General features: G+C 32.4%; 1 protein-coding gene across 3 annotated transcripts in view; it reads right to left on the bottom strand.

Moving 5' to 3' along the window:
- Window positions 1-444: 444 nt before the first annotated feature.
- LOC106103423 (lachesin-like) overlaps window positions 445-26912 on the bottom strand; it is a 31698-nt gene continuing 5230 nt past the window's right edge. Inside the window, exons 2-8 of one of the 3 annotated variants that reach the window (XM_013283198.1) lie at window positions 15719-15971; window positions 7266-7492; window positions 6032-6160; window positions 5608-5701; window positions 3010-3137; window positions 2489-2657; window positions 445-2012 (exon numbers count right to left, since the gene is read on the bottom strand). In XM_013283198.1, coding sequence (XP_013138652.1) covers window positions 1909-2012; window positions 2489-2657; window positions 3010-3137; window positions 5608-5701; window positions 6032-6160; window positions 7266-7492; window positions 15719-15794 — 927 coding nt within the window. In that variant the 5' untranslated portion in view covers window positions 15795-15971 and the 3' untranslated portion in view covers window positions 445-1908. Of the gene's footprint in view, window positions 2040-2488; window positions 2658-3009; window positions 3138-5607; window positions 5702-6031; window positions 6161-7265; window positions 7493-15718; window positions 15972-26912 lie in introns of all 3 variants that reach the window. The other 2 variants (XM_013283197.1, XM_013283196.1) reach the window with 2 other exon arrangements.

Here is a 26912-nt window from a genome sequence, read left to right on the forward strand (position 1 = left end):
TATAATATATATTTTTTCTTTTTTCATTTTTCTTCGCCCAAGGGTGTTATCTGTGCTTTGTATTTACCCTTTTGTAAATCGGATATGTTTTTTTACTCAATTTTATATTTATACAAGCGACTGTTTTCATAAAATATCTCTTAATATCTTCTGGCAACAAAAAAAAAGTAAAAATGAGTCTTGATCAAATTGTATTGTGCCAGTTGTTGCCCTCATCTTCGTCCTCGCGAAAATAAAAAATGTAATAAATATAGCCTTAGTGATAACGTAGATATTTATTGGTTAACGCATTTTGAAATCGGTCTAGTAGTTTTTGAGTTATTTCAATACATGCAAATACTAATCTCTCCTCTTTATATTAAGTTTATATTATTAATGGATGAATGAAACGTGTTTATATTTTTTTTCAAAACTTTATTATTTCTTTATAATGTTCATTATACATGTAATTTGCTGTGCTTATCGCACAATCATGATACATACAACAAATTTAAATACTATTGTTACTTGTATACAATAATAAACTTCTGATATAATAACTGGTTATAATCAAGTTTTCTATTCGATAGCCTATTTCAAGAAAACCATTTGATTGAAATAGTTCGTACGACATAGATTATGTTACATCAAGATTAATGTTATACTGAAAATTCTATTGGACAACATGTAGATGACTATTTACAAAAACGTCTAAAATCTAAATTTAAAAATAAATATTCAGATTTTTTTGACAGTATCTGTCCTTAAAAGCACTTTGAATATAGTTTTACACAATTTAAGGTAATTTAAGACAAGGGACGGGGAACGCGACTAGATTTTTTAAATTATGTTCTTTCCACATTAGCCAAACAATTGTTGAATAAATCTATTAAATGGGCGAAGTAAAAAAAAAACACTTAGTAACTAACACTGGGAAGTTGACGCTGGAAGGGGAAAAGGGTATTTATTTAAAAAGTACGAAATATAAATTATAGTATCTTAAAATCTGCATTCTAGTTTTTATTTCTTATATCTACTTTGCTTACTAATTGTATAATTTTAGTTATATGAAAGATGGACCACACAGGATGAATAAAACAAAACATGATCGTACCACAAAATAAATAATAATTCACATCCAAACTGATTGAAATGCTTAAAAGTATTGAAATTGTTTTGTTTAAAAAGTAGACTAAATCACAATAGTAAATATTATACTAGAAAACAATTAAATCAATAAAGACATACCTGTGCAGTATCTTTCAACGATATTTACAAAAACAATAAAGATTATCCACGTAATATTTTCTTCTGCAAATTACTTACAATTTTACATTCCTTAGAATAGAATAAAGCTAGATATAGTGATTCGTATATCTTTGCTCTTCATTACATGTTTATGTACAATCAATGTATTTACTAAACATTTGTGTTAATATAGTATTGTCAGCTGTTCATTCCTGTCTTTAACAATGTCTCTTATCGGATATTTTAAATATCCCACCATTTATTTAATTTGCAATAATTAGGTATTTCAAATTCAATCGAACATAATCTTCTCTTTGTTACCATAATTTTGTTATGATTTCTTCATTTCAATAATTTTAAATTTCTTCAATTAAAGATTCACTATGATAATGCTTTCAACATCAATGTAATGAAATAAATGCGAGATCAGAATATCTTAACTAACAATATTTACAATTCTATATGAGTCAAGCATCCGATCTATTTGCTTAGGGTTTATATTTTTAATTTTACATAACACAACCCAACCCTATAATTTAGCGAATAATTTTTCATCTGATGGAAATGACATTTGTGATCAAAGGTGCCTGTTAACCAGTCTAATAATTTGGTCACAAATATAATTATGAACAGAGAAATATATTGAAAGTCTATTTACATTTCCAATGTCACTGGTATTTGTCAGGAAAGAGATATCAAAAGACTCACTGCAAGCACAAAGCAGTGAGCGGGCGAGGTGGGCGCGAACGCTTGTCCTCCTCGCTGCATGGCCGCCGGGTACTCGCCTGACAAAGGAAAAATGGAATTTGCTTCTTTGGCAAAAATTAAATCTGTTCTCAAATAAACCAATAACATGCAATGGTATAAGGAACATAGAAATCTGATGAACAAATTATATTCAAACTAGCTTCGATTGTTATGAGTATACAAAAATGAGATTCTTGCAATTAATCTCAAAGTCCGTAAAAATACTAAATAAGCATTTATATTCAAGAGTATTAAATCCGTTGTTGAATTAAGCCTATCTTTAAAAGTGTTGTCTGAAAGCAATAACAGCATTCGTAATTATAATTTGTACTTCGTCGGCTATGAGTTAATCAAAACGTAATATCGTTTTAAGGTCGATCGTTTCATTAACTTAAATTATTGTTATCGTTGTTTTAATGGCATTTATATGAAATTTGAATTAAATAATTGACTTCAAAAGATATTTGACAAGCATTGTGAGTAAATTTAGGGCTATTATATTAAAAGTACTCACCATTTAAAACGTGAACCATAACACTTTTGGATTGTGCGTTGCTTGGATTACATTGGTAAGTGCCTGAATCCGACGGCCTCGCTTGTTGAATCAGTAAGAAAGACGTGGTTGTTTCCCCCTTCTCCGTTACAACCGACACGCCGCCTCGAGGGGAATCGTAGCTAATAATCTGTTGGAAAATATAACGGTATAAAATAACAAGAAAAAGAATGTATAATAGCTTTATGGTTTCGAGCAGCGTCAAGGGAATTGAGTAGTGGGTTCTGATTCACTACTTTAATGGATTATTATAATTTATTACTTTGTATAGAATTCGTTTTTTCTTTTTAAATTTATTGTCATATGTAGTACTATTTCGCAATACTTCTCTGCCACATCGTTATTTAGAGGTTTTGATTCTTATATGGTCTATACCTACACTGAATGTCACATCGCTTAAAGAGCTTTGAATTATGTCTTTAGTTGAATTAATATGTTTTTCACTTTACCAAAAGTAAAAGTAATTAGTTAAAGAGTTTTACCGCATCATTATGATTCCAGAAAATGTATGCCGGAGGTTCCGGCGAGTAAAGAACCACGCATGTTAGATTTATGGTGCTCCCCCGATCTATGTAAAGGTCTGGACCACCAATTATCTCCGTCGTTGGCTCTGAAAAAAATATTGCGTAGTCACTTTGTTGTAATAATTCAACGGAGCTAATTATTCCGAGGCTGTAAAATGTTTTTCCTTTATACGGCTTAACGTTTTAGCCGCTTACTTTGTAATTAAATAAAAGTACGTAAACATCTTCCTTAATTAAATGCGTAGCGAATTAATTATAAGCAAGACGTTATTTGTTATCAAGCCCGAAAGCAACGCCCTACCGAGCTTTAACTGCCGGATAATAAACACCCCGCTATAAACATTCTTAATTAAACCAAATTGTAAGATACAATCTAAAAAAACTTATGTAACATACACAGCTAAAAATAAAATATCTCCTATATTTCATGAAATACAAATTTTTTAATTAACGGTACAGTTCTTTCCTTGTGTCTTGTGTACTATTTGCGTTTGTTGTCATGTTGATTTAGATAAGTGCTATTTTATTCACCTAGCAATGACGATAGACCAGGTATTATGTAATCTATACTATTATAATAAAGCGTAAACACACACTTCTTTGTTGCCTAAGATCTCAGCAATTATAGCATATTTTTGAATAATTCCTTTTTTAATAAAAAGCCCTACACTTACATCACGCTTTAGGCTATATATTTTAACGACATTAAACTTGGAGGGTAAATATTTTGAATAAAACCTTAATGTGGGAAAGATACCATAAGTTGCTGCCAACATCAAGGAAACAAGATTACCATAGAAAGATAATTGGTATTTTGACATTTGTAATTGAGAATTTGACAAATGCAAACAATAAATTTATAATTTCATGCGGATGACGCCGCACGCGAACAGCTAGTCAGGGATAAAAGTATAAATTTAGACGCACATTTAGTAAGAGTATCTTTGTATTGCTTGAAGGAGAATTATTAAAAGCTTCATTACGAGAATTTCAAAAGGCAAGTCAGAATATACCTTAAATGCTTATTATAGTGTATTGCGGGGGCGTGCTCTTTGCCCGGTCAAATCGACCCATTTGCCCTGCAGCTACTTCTATTATGTAGCATAACTCTACGTGAATAATGAAATAGTTTTTGTTAAATTACTGTTAAGGCTTCAAGTAAAAAAGGACCGGTAATCAATACAAGATTAGTTATTTAGTCGATTAATCTATTGTATTATCGTTATAATTATGTGTTAGTCATATCTGGTTTGTGTACTATTAATTACTTAAAGACATCTGATAGTTCTCGATTATAAAAAAAAAAACATTTAGTACAAATTAGATACTTTTCCTGAAAATTTTGTTTCTGATAAATGAACAATCATATTCTTTATAGTATTTAACATTTTAATCAAATGTACGTAGAGCTAGCTATGTTATCGGCAAACTAATTTTGTTTCAACTCGCACAGATTCGCGTGCACGACGTAATAACATCAAACTAATTAAGTAGTTAAACGCAATGGCTGGAAGACAATATTTGCGGCACAGTTTAGAATTCCGAGATATTACATGTGCAAAGTTTTAACATAAATTTATAGATGTACCAACTGACTGTGTTAAAAATTAGAGTTGACATATATAGCACCAAATGTACCAATGTGATTTTCGATTTTTTGAAATTTCATATGTACATAGTTTAACCGACTTTCTTACGGTGAAGTAAAACATCGTGATGCAACCTGCACATATCGGCGAAAAAATTCAAAGATATGTGTGAAGTCAACCAACCCGCACTTGGCCAGAGTGGTTGACTATGGCCTAGTCACCCCTTATTAGGGTAGGCTCCGAGCCCCTCGGTGGGGACATGTAGTGAGCTGATGATGAATGAATGATGAATGATTATATAGCAGTCAATTGTTTTCTAGTCATCTTTTCTTGGTGTTAACTAAATGTAACCTGTAACTGATAATGGTACTCTCATTCTTCTACTAACCAAATACTAATATGAACGTTTTAGATCGTAATTCACTTCAATGAAACTTAAGGCAGAAGTTTTAGTTTATATGGATTGTTCAGAAAGTCTAACATTTGCGCTACGGACTTTTAATACGACGATCAGAACTTCTAAATCCCGGTCGAACTAATCCCGTTTCACCAACTTCAACTATTGAATTTTTATTTTAAGAAATCATGTAAACCGTTAAATTTTTCCTTCATAATTTCAAGTGTACTACAAATCGCTTACAAGTAATAATAAATTTGAATCTTTTGAATAACATCAAGTAACTTCGGATGATTTATAACATTTTCTTCAGGCGTGGTACTCAGGTATTTCAACAAAACAATTCACAAAATCCTCAATACTAGTACTAAATAATTATAGATCGTTACGATATGTTTTGATTAAGATATTGAATTGACGTCAACCGAGCACATGGCCACGTGCGCTCTCCATCGCGACTCAAATCGAACTGACACACTGACAGTTTCACAAGATGGCCGCCCTACCAGTGCTCGGTGTTCGTCATAGACAAAGAGTAAACTGACAAATTATAAAAAGTGTACTACTTACCAACAACATTTAAATGTATGAAATGACTCATGTGCGGAGTTGTTGAAATCTGGCACTCATAAATACCAGAATCCCTGTGCTGAGGGTACTTTATCTGAAACAATTATTTACAATTACATTACTATGCTAAATACGAACTCGCTCGACTGCTTTACAAAGTTTAATTTACCAGTCTGCTGAACAATTTTCAACAACTGGTTTGTAGTAATATGTCTTCATTTTTTAATTATCAAAGCAATTCTATATTACTCGACATATCATACAATATTACGCTACTTTTAAAACATAGAAATGAATTTAAACTGTATTCAAAAATATATTGATTCTCAAAAACATTTAACGAATCCTACCAGCTCTAACCTAAATCGGCCTCCAGTCGATTTTGCAAACAACGCCATCTATTGTATGAAATCTCCTCACTCACCTGTAAAGTCCAATCTTCGGAATGTGGGAGATGGATTGCTCGAAATCTCTGATCACTAGTGTAAGTGTATCTGCCGACAGTCAACAAATGGATGTCCCTGTGTCGAACCCACGATACTTGCATGTTCAGCTAGAACAAATGTAAACTTTTTAATATAAAAGCAAAATACTGAAAATAACAGTAGTCATTATTTAAAAGAGTGAAGAAAAAGTGATAAGACGTGAAAAGTAATTTTCAATACATTTTTCAAAACAAACAAATAACAATATTTCATACAGTAACATTATTATTTAAGCTCGTATCTTAAATACGCGACACTTAATTTGAGACGCTAAGTTAAACTCGTAAATCGCTTGAGAGCAATTCCTAACAATTTTCAAGACGCCATTAGCGTCGTGCTTTGTAGCTGTAATTAGAACCTCTAACAGTTGATGTGGTTAAGTAAATGCACATTATACGGACTATTTTATATGACAGGAGACACGTTACTGAAGAGCATGTTTGTTACATCTTACTGAGAAACCCAACAAAAAGCCTTTTTTATCAGATTTGTTATATTTAATTCTTGACTTTTATTAAAAGTGTTGACATAATATAACAATCAGATACAATACAATAATCTAGATTATTCTATTGGAATAAAACGACTTGCTTGTTACTTCTGTATAAATGTGTAAGTACATTGGCAGTATAAGGGGGTGTGCGACTTCAGTAGCTCGTTATGTTTCCTTATTTATGTGTAAGATGTGGCATCGCCTAATGAGAGTTTTATTTATAAAGTCTGACTTACAATGGCCAGTCTTTAAAGTTGCATTGTGCTATTGTTATATTTCATTTTAAAACGTACATTACGCGGTATACCGCTATGTAAATTGGACGTTGGCTTCAGAATAAAAGGAAACTCGTTACTGGGAGCGTGTGCGCTTAAATTAAATCTTACTTATTTTCATCATTGTCTGCAGTAATGCTTGCCACAATACTAACATTAAACTTTAGAAGCTTATAAAATCCTTTTGCATTATACTCCGCTTTTATTAAATGTAAGTATACATACGGTTTATTAAATTAAAACTAAATAAATCTTTTCACTTTGCGTTTCTAAACCATTGAACAGATTATTAAAAAAAATTATAAATCTATAAAATATTTTGACTACAGAAATATTATAACTATCGGTTTTTATTTTGGTTTTCTTATCTATCTTTGATGTTTATTATGATTATTTCCTACTTACCGTTTTGTTTCCTAGATTTTTAACTCGACAGTTTAGGTAAGCTGTCTTTCCGAGTAGTGCGGTAACGTTTTTCGACATCACCAAGTCGAAGTATGGTCCGGTGCGGGGCGTAGGCCGAGGCCCGTCGCCGGCGGGTCCGGCTCGGATGGCATTGTCGGATCCGGGCGGGGACGTCGCCGACGCGTTGCCGGGAACGCCCTTCCCTAGTTCGCGCTGCGCCGACGATACTGCGTCAAATTAAATGATTTGTATAAAATGCGGTGTGCGCAAAATGGATTTATTGTATTTGATACTTGGGACCTTGACATGTATTATACATGTTTATACTATGTTATATCAAGACAATGGCATAATACGGCCATTGCCACTTTTTGTCAATATTTTTAATGATTTAGTAACTAATATTTATTATTGTGTAATGAAATACCACTTGCATTAAAAAATTATTCAAAATATCATTTATCTCATTACATACCCATTTCTGAAACCAAATAAGCCCATTGCTCCAAAGAGCCTCGAATATTCCTCATTTATTCAGGGAACATTATTAAGACCTTTCAAGGCGTATATACGACATTAAGTGGCTCTTGTCACTGTCGAATGACATGTCATTTCGGCATCCGACGGCTACGCGGCTTTTATATCGTACGAAGTACAACTCATTCCTTTTCATCTCGAAATTATGGCAATTTGACAGTAATTACCATTATCGATTATTGCTTTTCTTCGCAAAATACTCGCATACATACTTAAAGAATTTTTATGTTGTAATTTATATTACAATTGCTTCTAAAAGTGATTTTTCGGTAAAAATTCTGGTTGCGAAATATTTGTTTTGTAACTCTTACTTTCAAAAGCATAAAATTATACCTAAAGATCTGTACTGAAACGTGTATAAATTAATTTTCTTTGTTATCATATTCCCTTTACACGACAAACGAAATAAACTTTGTATTTATCTAAAATTTTAGCCGGCATCAGTCCATTAGACAGGCCGTTGTGATCCGCGCTGCCTGAGGCCGACAACTGTGACATAGCCAACTCGACGTTGCGACGAAATTCATTTAAATTAAAAAGCTTACAAAGTATCAAGTAGAACAAAGCCAGGTAATTTCGCTTAAACAATTCTTTCTTAGTGATTTACATATTACGTAAACTTTGTTTCAGTTGGTAGTTTTAATTGATAGGATAGTTTTAGCGTGGGGTTTCATTGCCAGAGCGCGTGTATATCAAAATATCGATGTTTCATACATATGTTTAATTAAAGGTAGGAATTTGCGTCATGGTTGGATGTAAAGCCCAATTCAATAGAAATGCGAAATTACATTTCACATTTTATTAGCTGATTCTGATTAAATTGATGATACAAACATATTCGTTTCCAGGAAATCTGTTGCAGTATTCCAAAGTTTAAATTTCTTTGATATGTCAGTTATTATTTTCAATTTCCACTAAATTCAACTATAAAAAGTTACAACACTTGTATTTATTATTTCAGAAACAAAAACAAGAAAAACATCATCATCATCAACTCACCATACGTCCCCACTGAGAGGCTCGGAGCCTAAGTTAGGGGTGACTAGGCCACAGTCAACCAAGTTGGCCAAGTGCGGGTTGACTCACACATATCTTTGAATTTCTTCGCCGATACATGCAGGTTGCATCACGATGTTTTCACCGTAAGAACGTCGGGTAAATTATGTACATATGACAGTTCGAAAAAAAAAATCGAAAATCACATTGGTACAAGAGAAAAACATCGATGTGACCCAATTATAAGTCGGTTATTGCAATGTAAAATAAGTACAATCGTCTAAAGGAATCATAATATTTATGCAATAGTTGGTATATTCGAAGACAATAAATGGTAGGGAGCGTGTGGGGTGCTGTTATTAGCAGTATCGAATAACATAAAATAACAGTACAAGAGGGTTGCAACAATACAAGGGCGCGATGAAGAATAAATCACAAAGAAAAGGTTAATTTTGAAATCACTGCTTTCTTTATCTCAATATCTATTTTTTATACAATGTTTGTACACTGATAAGACGGAACTGATTGTCTGACAATTGAAATATAACTAGACCAAATTTACTTTCTTTTTATGTAAGAACCATATCAAATATTTTAACCACACTTTGTAACTAATAACTACTGTTAAAATTTTCAATAAAATTCTTTTGCATTAACTCACATTCCACACTATAAAAGCGTTTTAAATTAAATATGATTTTCAATAAATTCAGACTATACTTTTATGTTATCTGAAATTGTATGGTTTCCACATTACAGTAAAACATTTTAGTACACCGATGATTTATAGAAATGGCGTACAAAATAAAAGCTCAGGACGATTCGTTGTAATAAAACTGACCATTACTAAAGTAAACAATATTAGTGAAGGAGTCATACTCATAAATCTCAACTGAAATGTCGTGGCAGCGAAAGCCGCCGAGCAGAGGTCGGAGATTATTTACATCGTATACGCTAACATAACAAGATATTAAACTATAAATATAATTTTTATTAATTACAATATGATATTTTATTCCACTGCGCCGTTAAAAAAATATTATGAGGATTTTTGGTAATAAAATCTTCTCTTCTAAACTGTTAAAATACATTCCCATCAGACCTAATATTGTAGAAATAAAGAAATCTGCTTATGTAATAATGCAGTTTAATTACGGTCAAGAAGAACATCGAGTATCCCTGTTGATAAGTAAAGATTTTGTATTAAAAATCTACACTAAGGAGATGTTTAATTGGACATCAAACTATGAACGCGTGAGAGACTTACAAAATGTAAATTCATAGAGAACAGTAACAAGCACATCGTGTAACGCAGCCACGTTGCTTATTTGGATAAGCGCTAATCCAACTTCTTAAAGTTAATATAACTTTCCTTGTTTCGTATTCGCATGAACATATTTTATAATGCCATGAATATTAACTTCAGTGTGTACGTTGAATAATAAATTTGTGTAATGAATTTTTAAAAGGCATCTTACGTAATGTATCGATATCGATTTTAATACAGATTACAGACTTTATCGTAATCTTACCTTACTACGTAAGCTTCAATCAAATCGATTGTCATTGTTACAAGTAACATGGTCAGCTATTTGTGGAAAAAGAATGGGCACTATAAGCGATATATTATATTTTTAGTTTGCTGATGCGATCTTCAGATTAGTAAAATTTGAAGAATATTTATTAAAAATATTTAATATGATCCAACTGTGGTTATTATGATTACTTGGTAGTGAGATTATTCCCAACCGTCATCCTGCTCTGTCCCCACGTGAGGACAGATTAGAATAAAAAGTATCATCCATCCCACCTTTTGCGATGAGGGGACGGTTGGAACTTATTTTATTTCACAACGGTTCCATCCTTCACTTTATTGGTAATAATAGGACTAAAAGGTGTGATGGATGAAACTTTTTATTCTCAGGTTGGGACAGAGCGGGGTGACGGTTGGGAATTATCATGATAGTGAAACTAATAAAGTAGGCAAATGTACTACAACTAGTACAGGAAAGTTAAATAATGATTTAATTAGAGGACATGAATGTAATCAAATCTATTGTAACGTGATTAAAAGTTCCGTTTACTGAACATAAGCCGTAGCGAGTACTCCACTAAATATCTGCGGTTAAGTGAAAGTTCCGCAGTTGTATTACTGCAGGAACAATCGTCCGCAGTTTGACTAATCACTGCGCAATTTATAATTAATGTTATTAAATAACATTTCATATCCAGTGAAACAAAACGTATAATACTGCGTGCATTGTCTATAGCTCAGATCCAGTAAAGTAAATGAGTTCGCTGCTTGCTACAGACTAACTTGATATTGATAATTAATATATGAATTTGACTATCAAGAGTTTTATAAATCGATCTTACCTTCAAGAGAAACCTGTTCCAATTGACATTATAAGTAGTAGACAAAATGTTAATCGTACTAATACTAATGTTATAGATGCAAAAGTTTAGATGGATGGATGTTTGTTAGAGTTTGTAGCCTAAACGACTGAACGGATTTCGATGAAATTTGGTATAGGTGTAGAGGATAGTCTTAAAGAACATATAGGCTACTCACTTTTGATTTTTTTTAATTACACGCGGGCGTAGTCGCGAAAGATAGTTATATTCCAAATCGAATTATTATTTTCTCTGCTCACTCCAAGAAGACGATTCAATACTGGCCATTTTATTTACATTTAACATACACGTTTCTTATTGTTACTTCTGTAATATATGTATACAATTTCGTTACAAAGTTAATTGGGTTAGCGTACGTAAGGAATCGTCGGCGACCTACTTGCGATCGTGTAGCTAATAAGAAACTCGCCTCGTGTTATTATGTCGGTCTACATAGTTCTTTCGCGGCTGAATGTCGTTATACCGAATATAGCGTACTTCTTAGAATTCAGTGTTTTATTTTATAAATACAATTTAGTAATGAGATTTTCTTTTACAAACCTGCAGTTGAAGTTATTTTATTCTAGTATGGTTAGATATAAAATAATTAAGCTATTGAAAATGCAACATATAATAAGAATTGATATCGGAATGGATAAGTTATGTAAGTGGTAATAAAATGAAATAATGAAAATTCACGCGAGACTCTTTTTCTTCGTTGGTATTGCCTCTATGGTAACCAAACTTTGAGGGATATTAAAATAATAAGCGAGAAGTTTAATATTATATGAAAAATATTAATAGGTGCGAATTAAGACATTTAACTAATTGGTATTGTTTTTGCATAGAAAACATAGACTAAAACCGAGAAAAAAAAACCATAAACGTTACCATAACCAAGAATGCAGTATACAATTGAGATAGGTAGTCAATTTTTAATTTTATTACTTTATCGAATCGTCGGAACTTAGTATAATAGATATTGAAACTTTTTTTTTATTCATTTAAGTATACTTTCTAATACTATATTTTATGGTCACTGCATTATACTCGTAATATTCAACTTAGTGTTCGGATAATCGCTCAATTGCGTGTGTAGCAAAGAATTCTTATTTTCTGCGGCCTTTACCATAATTATGTTTATCGAGTTCAGACTTAGTTTGATTTTTAGTTACACCTTAGGTTTATTATAACCTAGAAATAAATAGGAATAGTAACTTTAAGGTTCAGATTAACAAAAAAATAGAATAGCCATTATTTCAGTTCTGCATCAAAGTTACAAAAAAAATAAAGAAAAAGTTTACAAGCTACAATTTTAAATTTAAAGTGGAAAATTAAAAGTGAAATAAAATTAAGAATAAATTATAATTCACTATTCTAACATTCGTTTTTTGCTCAATTTCTGCAGATCTGTTTGCCATTCGGCAAATGCCCCCTCCAACCTTTTCCACTCATGCCTTTCTCGCGCTACTCTGGCCCATGTTACTCCTGCCACACGCTTAATGTCGACATCCCATCTTATTAGCGGTCTACCACTTTTTATTTTTCCGGCTCTGGGATACCACTGAGTCAGAGTTTTACTTCATTTGTCTGGTCATCTTACTGTGTGTCCTGCCCATCGCCATTTAGGCATCCTAGTTTTATGTGCTGTCTGTGATCTTTGTTTTGATTCTGATGGTGCGGTTCTTTATTCTATCTGACTTTTTTATGAGCAACATACATTCCATTGCATAAGGTTCAGATTAGTATAACAAAAACATATTACATGACGTATTTTGACATGAATTTTACATATGTTTTTTTTTAAATATTAAATAAAAACTTTAGTAATTAAAAACCTCATTAAGGAAAACTTATTGCGAAGTTATGAATTCACAGCAATTGCATTCGTAAACGTCCAATAAATACTAAACACGAACTCCAATCACAAATTTCGTTCCACTTTGCTGTACTTTAGCGAAGTAATTAATATCTAAATCAGAATTAAAACTTAAAACACAACTATTTTAATTACTTAGCTAGTTAAATTTTGTTATTGCAGTGAGTTACTACTAGTTATATAGTTTGCAATCTATACTAATATTATAAAGAGGAAAAATTTATATTTGTGTGAATAATTCAAAAACGACTGGGCCGATTTCATAAATTCATTCACCATTAAAAAGCTACGTTATCAGTGAGTAACATAGGCTATAGTTTCATTTCAACGCGGACAAAGTCTGGAGCAACAGCTAGTATAAGCATATTTTAAAGGTTTACTGAAAGTAGTTACTAAGATTCTCAAAACCTAGCCATACAGTTTTGTAATAATTCAAAGTTGCATTCATTAAGGCGAGATAGAGATGGTACTTTTTAATGTAGCAGATTTTCTTTCGTTTTTCATATATTTCATTTGTTAATTTAAACTCGAAGAGACAAAACCCTTATAAAATCTATAACAATTTGAATTTTCCAACATAAAACTATATTTGACTTCGTTAAATAAGTTACTAAACTCCAAAACTTTGTGGTAGGAACCCGAAAATTTGTTCTCGTCCTGAAATAATTGCGTTTGCAAACAATTTACGAGCCCGTTTAGTTTTCTGTGAATAAAAAAACTTCGGGAAGTTGTAATTCTAAAACATAAATGGTAAACTTTGCCTCCGACCTTTAGTATAAGCTGAAATCATTAAGTATCTTTATTAATATGAATCATGTTTTACAACAAAAAAAAATAATTTGTATCTTATTTTAGATCAAATCGAATATATGTCATTGATAAAAAAATCAAACAAAAAAATGGGACCCACCTGCAAGCATTACCTTTCGGATAAAAAAAGAATTATCAAAATCGGTCCACTAGCGGCGGAGTTATGCCGTAACACACATAAAAAAAAAACATACAGACGAATTGAGTACCTCCGTCTTTTGGGAAGTCGGTCAAAAAACCGAAATATTTAACTTCTGATATGCTGCAATAAACTTCACTGTATATTATTTTCGTCCCAGCACACAGATACAGAATTTTTGCTTTGATCGAAACGCCTACATGTATTTTTGTCATAAAATAAATAACTTTATCGTTCGTAAACTGAGTTATCCTTTTGTTTCAAACACGGAAACGCTGACTGGAAACGCGATTGTAAATCTTTTGTTAGTTCTGATCTTTCCTGCACTTTAATAAAAGTTAAAACTTTTATTACGAAAGCAAATTTTTAATGCACCACAACTAGCAACACGCAGTACTATCAAATGTTGACATTTAATCTAAACAATCATGATTTATATCATATTTTGTGAAAAAGTAGTAGGCTAGAAAACGAATATTTTGTTAAATTAAAGGTTTTTTTTTACTAGCTGTTTCCGTGCGGCTTCACCCACATGAAATTATGAAAATTTTATTTTATTGTTTACATTTGTCATAATTATCAACAGTAAATGTCAAAATGACATGACATGACAATCTTGCTTCCTTGATGTAGGCGGCAACTTATGGTCTCTTTCCCACATTAGGGATTTTATCCAAAATATTTATCGCCTAAGTTTAATGGCGTAAAATATATAGTAAGTGTAGGGCTTTTTATTTGAAAAAAAATTTTTTCAAAAATATGCTGTAATTGCTGACATCTTTGGCAACAAAGAAGTGTGTGTGTGTGTGTTTCCGCTTTATTATAATAGTATAAATTTAGCTAGGTAGAATAGGTAGATTATTTACTTCGAGGTAATACCGTTTGTTTGCATGCAGTTATGAAGAAAAAATCACTTATACGCTAACAGCCTTAAAATAAACGCGGCATAAAGTTAAACTGAGGAATAAACTTTATTTGTAAGGCTGTTAGTTGTTTTCACGAAGAGCGTTATGTAAGTTTATCCTTTTGGTCTTGTAATTATTTTATAAAACATAAAACCTTTTCCTAATTTTAAAAGTTTAAAATGTTATTTCGACTTTCATTTCTTCATAATCAACGAATTCGTTACATTTACGAAAATCATTTTAAGCAGCTCTTTTGTTTCACACTTTTGAAGTGACGTTTTTTCGTTTTCATTTTTCTTTTATCGTAACAGTAATTTTCAGGTCGGGGCCGCATTGATTTCATGAACGTAACATTTGACCTGTTGAATTTATTGCAGGTCGGAGCTTAATTAAAAGTTGATTTGCAAATACTTTTTTTGAGGAAGCGCTAGTTCTGATTTCCTGGTAGTCTAAACTGTAAACGCTAATCAATAGTAAGCCTTTTTTAAATTTCAAAGCGGTACTCTGCACATGTTTACACTCGCTTTGTACTTTTATTCCTGTCTATTTCAAAGTTAATTAAAAATTCTTATCCATAAGGATATAAATTTATAACATCATTTAAGGCAACATGCATATTTAAATTTAACTAACATTTTAACAATAATATTATGTAAAGACTACTCAAGTGAAATACCTATCTGTAATTCTTTAATTGTATATTCTTTGGCCAAACATTGGTCCAACACTGCCAATCATCAAACACATGTGCCAATCACACACACAAATATATGTATTATAAAAGATAACTTACCGTGTTCAGGGCGCGTCACACATATGATAAGTGCCAATAAGACGCCCAACACATCGCCGTACAGTCCGCCGGCCATGTTTCTCGTGCTCCTCAACCGACGCTGGCTTTCACGAACATTGCCATTTTCTATATCCAATTAATTTCCTAAAACCCAAGTTAACGCGATATTCTTGATACTTTGGATTTCGATCGTTTGAACAGCATTATGTATGCTGTAGATTTGATCTTTCCGTCTAATTATGTTCCGATTTACCTGAAACAAAAAAAATATTGATATCGTTTTTCTAAATTAAATACGAGAAAATTAACCTCTACGATAACCAAATAAGTGATTTGTGTGCAAGATACATAGAAATGTAAAGGCCTATTGTAATAAGGGGATAACATAAAAGGTGACATTTTTATACTACAAAGTGGCAAACGAGCAAGTGGACACTTGAATCCACCGAAATGGCGAAGCGACCGCTGCCCATGGACGCAATTGCATATACGATGCCTTCCCTTAATCGACGGAATAGTATACGCACAAAAACGTGATATTTCCCCTTCCTATCCTTCTCCTCTGCCGTCAAATCCACTTTTCCTACCGGTCCTTTCCTCTGAAGAAAAGAATGGAAAGAAAAATGGACTAAAATTGCGCCTCATTATTTAGAAGATAATGACTTTAGTGATGAATACATTCAGGAAAACCTGATTTGCTTAGCCCGCATCGTGAGAATAGAGTAAGGAGCAATTTAATGCACAATGCATTTCAAAATTCAAATAAGCTAATTCCATTTCTCGTTCAACGAGCAGAATACAATTATCTGTTAAACAGCCGCTGGAAGTGACCTGAAAAAGAACGGCGCGTAATATACAAAGGCGTCCGCGGCAGAAATTGTATTGTGAAGGCAGCTCTATGCTCGCCAGAAGTGTTCGTGTTTACCGGCTACACACACTTCCCTGTCATGTCACCTAATTAATAGCGCTTCTTGCACATTGTTATTCCACGTCTATGGTGAAATGTAGAGCAAATATTTGTGCCGTTTGTTTGGATTATTCCAAGCGTGTGGTAAACGATGTTTTTGTTCTGTCAGACATAAATCGTGAGAACGATGAAGCTAACGATGTCGAGTGGAATATTGAATAAGTGTCAAACTAAGTTTGAAAAAAATACAGACTTTATTGCTATGAAAATATACACATTATAATTATTGGAATTTTTCAACATCGTACATAAATCTAGACTACAAAATTTTTTTCTTCGTAAGAACAACTTTGCACTTTAAAGGGGTCCAGTTTTCTATGTATTCTATTCACAGTTTACATGTAAAATAATCTAATACAAAAAGGTGCGGGGTCAAAGCAACCGCGCTTTGATTTCTAGCTGGGTGACGTCGCTATCTGTACAGGCGAGGTTTTGATTAATCACACTACGCTTCTGTTGGCTTTCTCTTTATTAATAGTTTTAATGTAATTAATTTGAAAATGTATTATTGTTCCACTTGGTAAAGGAACGAGAAATGTGTTCTAAATGTTCTGTAATTTTTATACATGTATAAAAACTACATATATGTTTATACAATGAAAAATATTTTTTTTTTCATAAATTCGTTTCGCTTCTGGGATTCCAAAAAGTCAGTTGATTTTAATAATTACCGTATTTTTTTATTTTAACATAAATAAAGCATATTTAAAAATGTAAGATATTTCTTTTTATGGGAGGTAACAACTTGTTTTTCATCAAAAGGTGTTTTATTCGTTTTAGCTTTTAAAAGTTTACCAACCTCCTTTCAATTTGCGTAATCCAAACGAAGTAATCAAAATTTAGACGAAAAAGGAACGAAATGGAGGATTAGTGATTATTCAAAGAGACAGCAAAATTCTATACCTTTCAGGGTTTCTTCAATTTTAGATGTTAATGCGACGCAAAAAAAGATTTAATTTAATTTCTCTTTCCATTCTTAGTTTAAATCTTTATGTAGTGAAATAAATTACTCTGATTTCACGATATTACAGCTAAGGCTGCTATTGACGAGAGTCGCTAAAGTCTAGATAAAGTTATAATAGGTAAAATTAAATATATTTATATGGCTGCATTTACTAGTTACGAATTAAAAATTAAATTTGACAGGAGAGATCGAGAAAATCTCATAGGCAGTAAACAAGTCGCAACGATTTGTTAAACTGTTATCAACAGTCATGTGCTTGTTCACAATACAAGAAAACAAATAAATAAGAGATCACCGACATCCATCAATAGCAGCTCACCGACACATAAACACGTCGTAAAAGCAAGTTTTGTACAATGCCGACATAAAATCTTTTATTGTTGCTCCGCATCGATTGCTAAAGGAACAATCTATTGAAAGCGTACCAAACAACATGACCATACTGTACACTGCGTTAGGTACAGTCAGCTCAACAAGTATATTCTCAGTACAATACGTTCTACCAAAACGTAACAGCACTTCAAATAAATTTCAATATCTTCAAAGTAATCCCCGCTTTGACACTTTACATCTCGAATGTACATCCAAAGAGGAAATATGTCACGTATAGTGTATATAAGTACAGTCTTGCACGAAAGCGACGAGCCAATTCTTATCCGCGAATCAGGGTGCAAACTCACGTGGAATATGAAATAAATTCTACGATCGAATAATTCTGTCGAGTTGCTTGAAAACGTTACAAAATAGTGAAATCTGGAGCTTTGGACTTTATTCGAAACTAGCTGTTGCTCGCGACTTCATCCGCGTGATATTAAAAAATAATAAAAATTACATGTTACAGATAAATTACTTTTCTACTGATAAAAGAATTTTTAAAGTCGGACTTGTAGTTTTTATGTGAATTAAATACATACAAAAATACAAATTCTCCCTGTTTATAATATTAGTATAGATAAAAAGTAATTTCTTTCTAAATATTTACATTCTAAAGAGTGGTAGTAGAAACGTGGTATATAAAGGTTAACGTGGTATATGAAGGAACTGTTAGACGGTTGTATAAAAAGACAACCTGTAATTATTTTAATTATGTAGAAAATAACAAAGTACGTAACACTTGAACACTTCATAAAATATTAAGTAACTGTAGGTCGGAGTTTCGAGCAACTCCTACGCTAGGGTTGTACACATACGTATACGCCGCCGCCTAGGTAAGGGCTGTACACATAAACTGTACTCACGAATAAGTAAGCAATGTTGTCCTTGGCTGTTTACCAAGTACGAAAAGAGTGGGTTGAATTGGCGCCAACTCTAATAGCATTATCAAGGCTCATGGAGACAACTTACGATGGTAACAATACGACTATGAGACGTTATTCAATTTATTAAAACATGTTACGACAAACAACATATATTTATCTTACAAAACAATTAATGTTGATAATATTCACATCTGTATGTTTTTTATTTTAAATAGTCTGTGAATAAAGATATTCATAATTTAATTTAGAAATGAACCAAACAAATTGAACGGGCTCGTCGTGATCAAATGTGTGTTTGTTCAAAAGTTTTTATTACGAATTTAATAATTCTATTAAAGTCTAAGCAGAATTATTTAATTTCTATCGAAGGTAATATCTTATGTGCTGACCGTATAAGTAAACTATTCGCAATTCCATTGCAAAGTATACGAGTATTCGTCTGAAACCTTTCCAACTTATCTTTAGGTCTAAGCTTAGATCGCGTTACAACAACTTATAGGACTTCTTACAAAGTCTTGAATATCACGATCGTGTATTTAATGAATGCTGGCGCATCTTAACATTTTATTATTACTTTAACGTGATATTCAAGTTATTACTATGTAAAATTTATTACCATCATAAATCGCAGCTCAGTTTTCCACTTTCATTTTGTTTTGCTTCACGCCCAACGAAGAGCTTTGCTTTATTCGTGCAGTGTAGCAAAAATATCATTTTCTTAGTTAAATCTTTTCTCTAATTTAAAGTGGATTTAGAGTTAAATAAATTATATGCGTAATCAAAAAAAAAAAAACTAATTAATAAGTAACAAATCTTACTAATTTTATAAATGCGAACGTTAAGATGGATGGCTGAACTTATTTTGATAAAATTTGGCATACATGTAGAGAACTGGAAGAACACATAAGCTACTTGCTTTCATTTTGTTTTATTTAAAAGTCGCGGGCGTAGGCTAGTAAATTTAGAACTAACGCAACATGAATTCTCCTTTTTGTTTCTCAATATCTTGTCATAGAAAAAGAAACTAGTTACAAGGATTCATTTCCTAGAGTAATAATACAATAACTTGTCGTGTCCACGGCTTATTACAATAAACTGCGATGTTTTTATGCGTTACACAATTACCTGTATAAAATTCTCGTACTGAAACGGCGTCAACGAAATTGTGTCCATTATTTATGAGTGTTATGTTTTTACGGAACATTGAGTTTTGCTTTTGTTTCTAGGAGATGACATCCATTACTGTAATGTGAGTCATTTAGTCTCTACATGTAATAGGACATTTACGGTTATCATATAATGATATTTAAGTCTTTGACAGACATAGTTGTTTAGCATTGTTCTTTGCCATGTTACTCTGTGCAAAGATTAGTAAAATTATTTAAAAAAATAGAGGTGAAAATATATTTACATGTTGTAGTGGACTTTAAGTAGTATACGCACTTTTATACACAACCACTCAGCCTTGTTTAATTATTTACAACGCTACAAACAGTTTAACACGGTAAGTGTTTGGCATTGAAGCTCAAGGCTGCAAGAAACACTTTTGCTGCATTCTCAAAAACCTTGACCAAGTGTAAATGCGTTGATAATTAGGTGAAAACACGACCTAATTGTAAACAATGAAAATAAACTTGAAGAACAGTATAGGATAGTCATACGAAAAGAATAAGTTTTTTTCCCCATAGAAAACAGAAAATATTTGAAAGACTTGAGACTTCACAACAAAGAAAATAACAAAACGATTTTAAGATAGATCATAGATGAGGTAATAACCAATAGTTGTGTATGTGTATGTGTACTATGGCAGTCCAAAACAACACGATTCATTTTGATTTAGTATCGTCTAGTTAACACCGAAATCGCTCCCCAAGTAGCGACTTATAACAAAACTAACCTAAATTCAGGGCTATTAATATAAATTACATAGATTTACAAAGCCTTTTGGGAGCTAAATTGCTATTATTTCCCTTTGCACAATGTGAAAAGGCTTTGTTATAACGATTACTTTGGACCTCGGTGTATTTCGTCATCAATTTTAATTATATATTAACAGCTTCCATCAGATTTTAAAATGTAAAATGACATCTAGTAAATAACGCAGCATAAATTCATGCTTTCACAGTGAGGAGGTTTCACGGAGAACTGAATAGTTCTCAGTTTTATTAGATTTGTCTAAACATCGGACTGTTCAGATAAAACGTTTCTAGTTTTCCATAATATCAATAGATTGCAAATTATTATATTCATGCGTTAAGAGAACATCGAATCTTCTATGTATTATCCTAGACGTTAAAAGAATTTTCACTTGGCCCTTCAACTGTAATGAGCAAAGCTTCGTATTCTGTTAGAATAAATCAAATGAAGATCTTGGAGTTTCCACTTACGTTGCTTAGCAACCGAGGGAGAAAGCTAACGAACTGTGATTGACACAGATAGCTGTTGACTTTAAGTACTCTTGATTTTTCTTCGTATTATCTAAGTTATAGTTTTTTCTTATTGTTATAAGGTTGATTTTTAAATGTAACTGTGTTTCGTTTTTTTTAATTTTTTTATTTGGTGTCGTAGCTGGTGATCTTGCATTTAACTGGCATGCAATTAACTAGCACGACACTTGACTTTAAAACAGCTGCATGGAAGTTGAGAAAGGGGCTATGGTGACTGAACCTTGAACACTTACTCATTACAATGCAAGCTACTGCTTCATTTTTGGCAAGTGTATTACCACCCTAATATGCGTAATATTTCGACAAGCACCAATAAAGTTATAAGGGAGCATTAAATAAATCAATGTTTAAATTATTCCACGTCACGTCCCAACGATCACCTGCGCCATACACTCACGTCTGCCATCAAAGCTATAAGCTATCAAATTTTCTCCTACGAACGTTTCGCGTGTTCAGTGTTCCTTCGAGCAAAGGCAATTTCCTTAAGCTAAATTTCATGAGCAATATAATTCGCAAATAATATTGTTTCTTTTAGAAGTGATACAATGTTTTTAAATAATTTACCCATTCACCCGAATAAAGGATACGTGTAATCGATTAGAATTTAATAAAGTGGAATAACGTTTATTTTTGGATGTCTACGACCTTTAAAGGTTTTTCGGGCTGGGTTGTTATTATCTATATTAATATTGGTAAATCATAACTGAAGAAACAGCTTATTTAGTTTAGATACAATAGGTTACAATGGCTGGTTGATTCCAGTATATGTAAAGTTGAAGTAGTTACGAAAGTCTTGGTTAGTTGGTAGTACGCTGCTACCAACACAACAAATGTTGGCAGCATGCCAATGCATTCCCGAATATGGAACACATTGCACATTTTATATCTGAAGAAAAGTTTAAGAAAACATCGTCTTAAATGTTTTGATTATCTCTCGATTTTGACATCGATGAAGAGTATAAACAGAGTATAAGTATTAGAGAAGATTGTGTCTTCAGAGCCGACAGTGCCACTTTTGAGAAATGCTAGAAAAAACTACGAGCTCTTTATTTAGAGCTGCTGTGTCCAAACTTCAAGTCGCTGTAATGATTGCCAATCTTCGTTAGGAGACGGCACCAAAAGAAGAAAAAAACCTATGCTTGTTTACTCGGCTACTTTATTGCATAAACAACTTCTTTAACTTTCTTCGGTAAAACGTTTATCTTTTTGTTAATACACTTTTGCTTGAGACTGGATTCACATGGAATAAAAAACGAAGTTTCTAGTTATAAATATAACCTGTTAAACAGCGATATATTAGCTCTTTAATAGTAAAAGGTTTTTTTTTAATCGGCCCATTATTTATTGAGTCTATCTGTTACATACTAAAATACAAATCTTTAATGTTTACAATATTAGTGTAGATTACAATCAAAGAAGCAAATTAATTTAGTAAAATGCAAATTTACTAAATTTACAACTCTTATGGCCTAAAATAGCTTATAAATATAATTACATTTACGTTAGGTCGTCGTAAAACATCGCACACTGTGAGTGTACGTACGTGGTGCCACTTCGTTTGCTTCCATTGAGCATAAAATATCAAATTATGGTCGTTATCCAAGGAAAAAACTGTAAAACGTGCAAAATGTAAGTAAACCGTGCCGTCAGTGTGTCCCTATCATAAAAATATACGTTGCTGATTCGCCTTTAGCCAGTAGCGGGCTTCGTAAACGGCACTTAAACAAATGTGTCATTTCACGCGCTTCTATCGCTATTGCTAATGCCACTAAGAGCTTTTATGTTTTGTTGCATATTTTATGCCGTGTTTAACAATATTTTACGTCCTTTTTACTGGATTTCCTAAACCGTGACCATTTATACTCGGTACAACGTTTTTACGAGTAACAAAAGAATAAACAACGAATTCCGTTTATTGTTGTAAATGGAACAAATTAAAATAACTTTTGTTTGACCTTAAGTTATAACAAAATGAACATTAACGTAAAAGATGAGATAAGTGTTTTTTACCATAAAAATATTAAATCACATTATTAGTAATTTTTAGACTGCAAAAAATTTATGTTACAGTTTATTATAATTTATGTTCAAACTTTCAGCGTCTAGGTGCCATGAATAGAGTTTTCGAATTTCTCATTTTATCGCTGGAGATATAAATAAATAAAGTCGCTGAGTCGTGAGAGATTGATCATTGTCTTCGAGGCAGGTGCAATGAACCATTCAGCGTTGCGTGACTCCCCGACTATGTCTCCCCTTAAATAAGCCGACGTTAGTATTACCTTAAATTTGTATTACTCGATTAATTTGTCACGTTTTGTGTTGATACGATTATATTCCTATTTATGTAATATTGTATTCATAAACATTCTCGCGCATAACCTAAAAGGTATTATAGTTTATCGGTTTGCACATGAACTAAGATTAAGGTCTTTGACTAACGGCCGTATACTAAAACGAATGGTAAACATTTTGTTTGGTAACCTCTTTTTACAATATGATAGAACATTTATACACGAATTAAGCGTAGCCTACATTTAAGACGCTGTTACATTTAAATTCATTTCAGCATTGGACCGTAAACATTGAGATTAAATACATGCGAGTATTTAATACTACTCTATCGTAAATAAGTAATTTTGACACATTTGTATCTAAAACATTTTTTTTATCTGTCCTCTTGCACAGGTAATATTTCACATCTTTGCTTTTAGTTCTTCTAACATAAATGTCTTTACCGATATTACTAACATAAAAACAATATCGTGGACAAAAAACATAAATATTGTCCGTCTGTTATCGTATAAAAGTAGGGATTACAAAAGGAAATTTATTACTACTGAGATTGCTAAAGTTGGTGCGGTAACGGGAATTAATGTTGGAGAGAGATAATCATCGGAACAGATTGGAAACGGTTCTATAGAAAGACGCTTGTCTCGTTCACTAAGCAAAAAAGATACAATTATTTAGGTTTACATATGTACAGTCAGATATCATTTATGAAGTTCTAAAAACTTGGCCTACGTTTTAAACTTATGTTTCAACTTATACGACAGTAACTTGAATTCATAGTCAGGATCAAACGAACGGATGAATGTACATATTTCAGAAACCGAACGCACTACAAGTTTCTAAAGGTTTGTAAGCGCGTGTACACACTTGAAACTGAACTATCGCACAACTGATTAGTCTCACCTTGATTCCAATGAGCTTATATGGAGGTACGCACACTACTGGATTAACTATTGTTCGATTGTCGATTGTTTCGTAGCCAATTCAACTGTTTAGTTGCACAACTAAAGTATATTAGTTTAATCAAAAGTGTGCGCCTGGTCTAAATGTATACATAGTTATGCAGCTGATTGTACATACTGTTATCTTCATTTTCGAAGTGAAAGTGGGGATGACAATATTTTTGTCATTGGTAATAACGGAAGTCACAAAATAAGCAAAGTTAAGCCAATCGTTTACTTTAGCATAAGTAAAAGATAAGTTAAGGAAGCTATTGTATTATGTAATGATATTTTAAATCCAACTACTGTATTTCGTGACGAAAGTATTCCGCAGTAGCGTTGCGCTTTCCGACTTCGGTGATGTAATTTATACATCAAGATGTTATCTGACAGAGGTCGCGTTCCTCGCTACGTAATGTGCCGCCTGATGTTACTTTTTACACTACTTAGACCGGTGTAATTTCATTTTATTACTCCTATTATGTCTGTTTATTAGTTGTCCATTTTTATGTTTTAGATGATTTTAAAAAGTAGTTCAAATCCGTACGAAAACATTAGCAATTTTTCAACCAACATCGATATTTTAGGAGAGAAATGTAAGACTGCTTACATATTTTTTTTATAATGGAAGGCGCCATGCCTTCCTCTTGTACACCCCTGACATCCTAGTCGTGAGAGACTTTGTCGTTCCTTTCATTTAAATTTTGTTATCCTTTTAATTTATTACAGTTTACATATTAAACTATTCGATTTAAAGCAAAAAAAATGCATCGAATCTACTACTATACTAATAATAAAATTGGTTTAACGAAATTTTACTGTATATTATGAGATTAGAAGTAGACGCCAGTAACTTGGAACTCGAAGTGGTTTCTGAATCAATTAAGGGACTTTGTGGTGGCTTTAGTAACTTCAGTCTGTTCGTTGTTCATATTCCTTGAGTGCATGGATTGAGTTTAGTTCATACTCATTTGTTTTTAATCTCAAACACAAAGGCAATAGTTTTAAATCCATTATCGTACATTTAAACCAATATTTTTCATGAAAAAAAGTTTTATATGTTCGTAAACGAGTAATGGAATTTAATAATACCTACTTTGGTAAAGTATTTTGAATATGCCAGAAAAAAAATCATACTTATGTTTGTAACTTAATGCAGTGCAATGCACGCTTCGGCCAGTACATAAAATAAAAAGTAACACACACTCTAAAATTTAAACAATACTATAAAGCTAGTGTTACATACCGACACGGGAAGTGTAGGAAGTCATAAATAAAGTTTTATTTGATGTGTGCTGAAGCCAGGCATTGTGTGGAAGTAATGGCACCCGAGGGTCATGTAGTAAGCCGAGAGAATTTTATTTCACGAATAATAGTAACAAGCACGGTAACGTAATAGTCTGTCATAGAAATGACGCTTTGAATGCGAACTGAATATCGGAATATTTGTACCCGACGTGCGTATCTATGGTAATTTCATTTTACTGGCAATGTAAATGATGATCGAAAGAAAATTTATTGTACTTTAGCCTGGTACATACCAATAAACAGATGTATTTTTCTTGTTTATTTCTCAAATATTTAGATAACGTTAAATTATATTTTTACATTTCAGTATGTTCGTATCTTTTTATTTTTCAAATTACTTAATTACTGGTTCACCTTTGACTTGTGCCCGAATTTACAGACGTTTTCAAATGTTTTCTTTTCAAAAGGGTCCATAAATAACTAAGACGAAAAAATATTAACATTTGATAAAGGATATCATACTCAATCTCTTAATAGAAATATTCGTTCGCAGGCTTAGTAAATCTAAAACTTCACATTCTTAAAATACGTCGCTCCCCATTTCTTGCTTCAGCTCCGTTCAATTTTCCAATTTCCTTCTTTATTATTACTGTTTGCGCGCGTTTGAATCGAACGCCAGTTTGTCCGCGACCACCATCCAATTTCACATTTTGTTTTTTCATTTTTTTATCCGCTTTTTCGCATAGTGCTGCGGTTTGTACCAATAAATCTTCAATACCAGCACAATGGAACGCTTGGTCGCCGTACATCAGTGTTTTAAATGTCATGTGATATTTTGTCTCTCCTCTATAGAACAATTTCTTTTGTTGGTGACGAGGGATGTGAAAACTAACAGCGCCTCTGAAACTGTTAAAATCAGTTTCCAACGTGGGTAAGTCTATTCCAAAATTACTGCTTATAAAACACGCCATTTCAGAATTCCATGAATGAAAATAACGGATGTATCTTTTATCTTTGGTCACATTTTAGTTTTAAAGGCATTTTACCTTCTGTCTCTTTAATTAATCATTTTTTTATCT

Source organism: Papilio polytes, unplaced genomic scaffold (genome assembly GCF_000836215.1).
Source record: "Papilio polytes unplaced genomic scaffold, Ppol_1.0 DF823823.1, whole genome shotgun sequence".
NCBI classification, from domain to species: Eukaryota; Metazoa; Arthropoda; class Insecta; order Lepidoptera; family Papilionidae; genus Papilio; species Papilio polytes.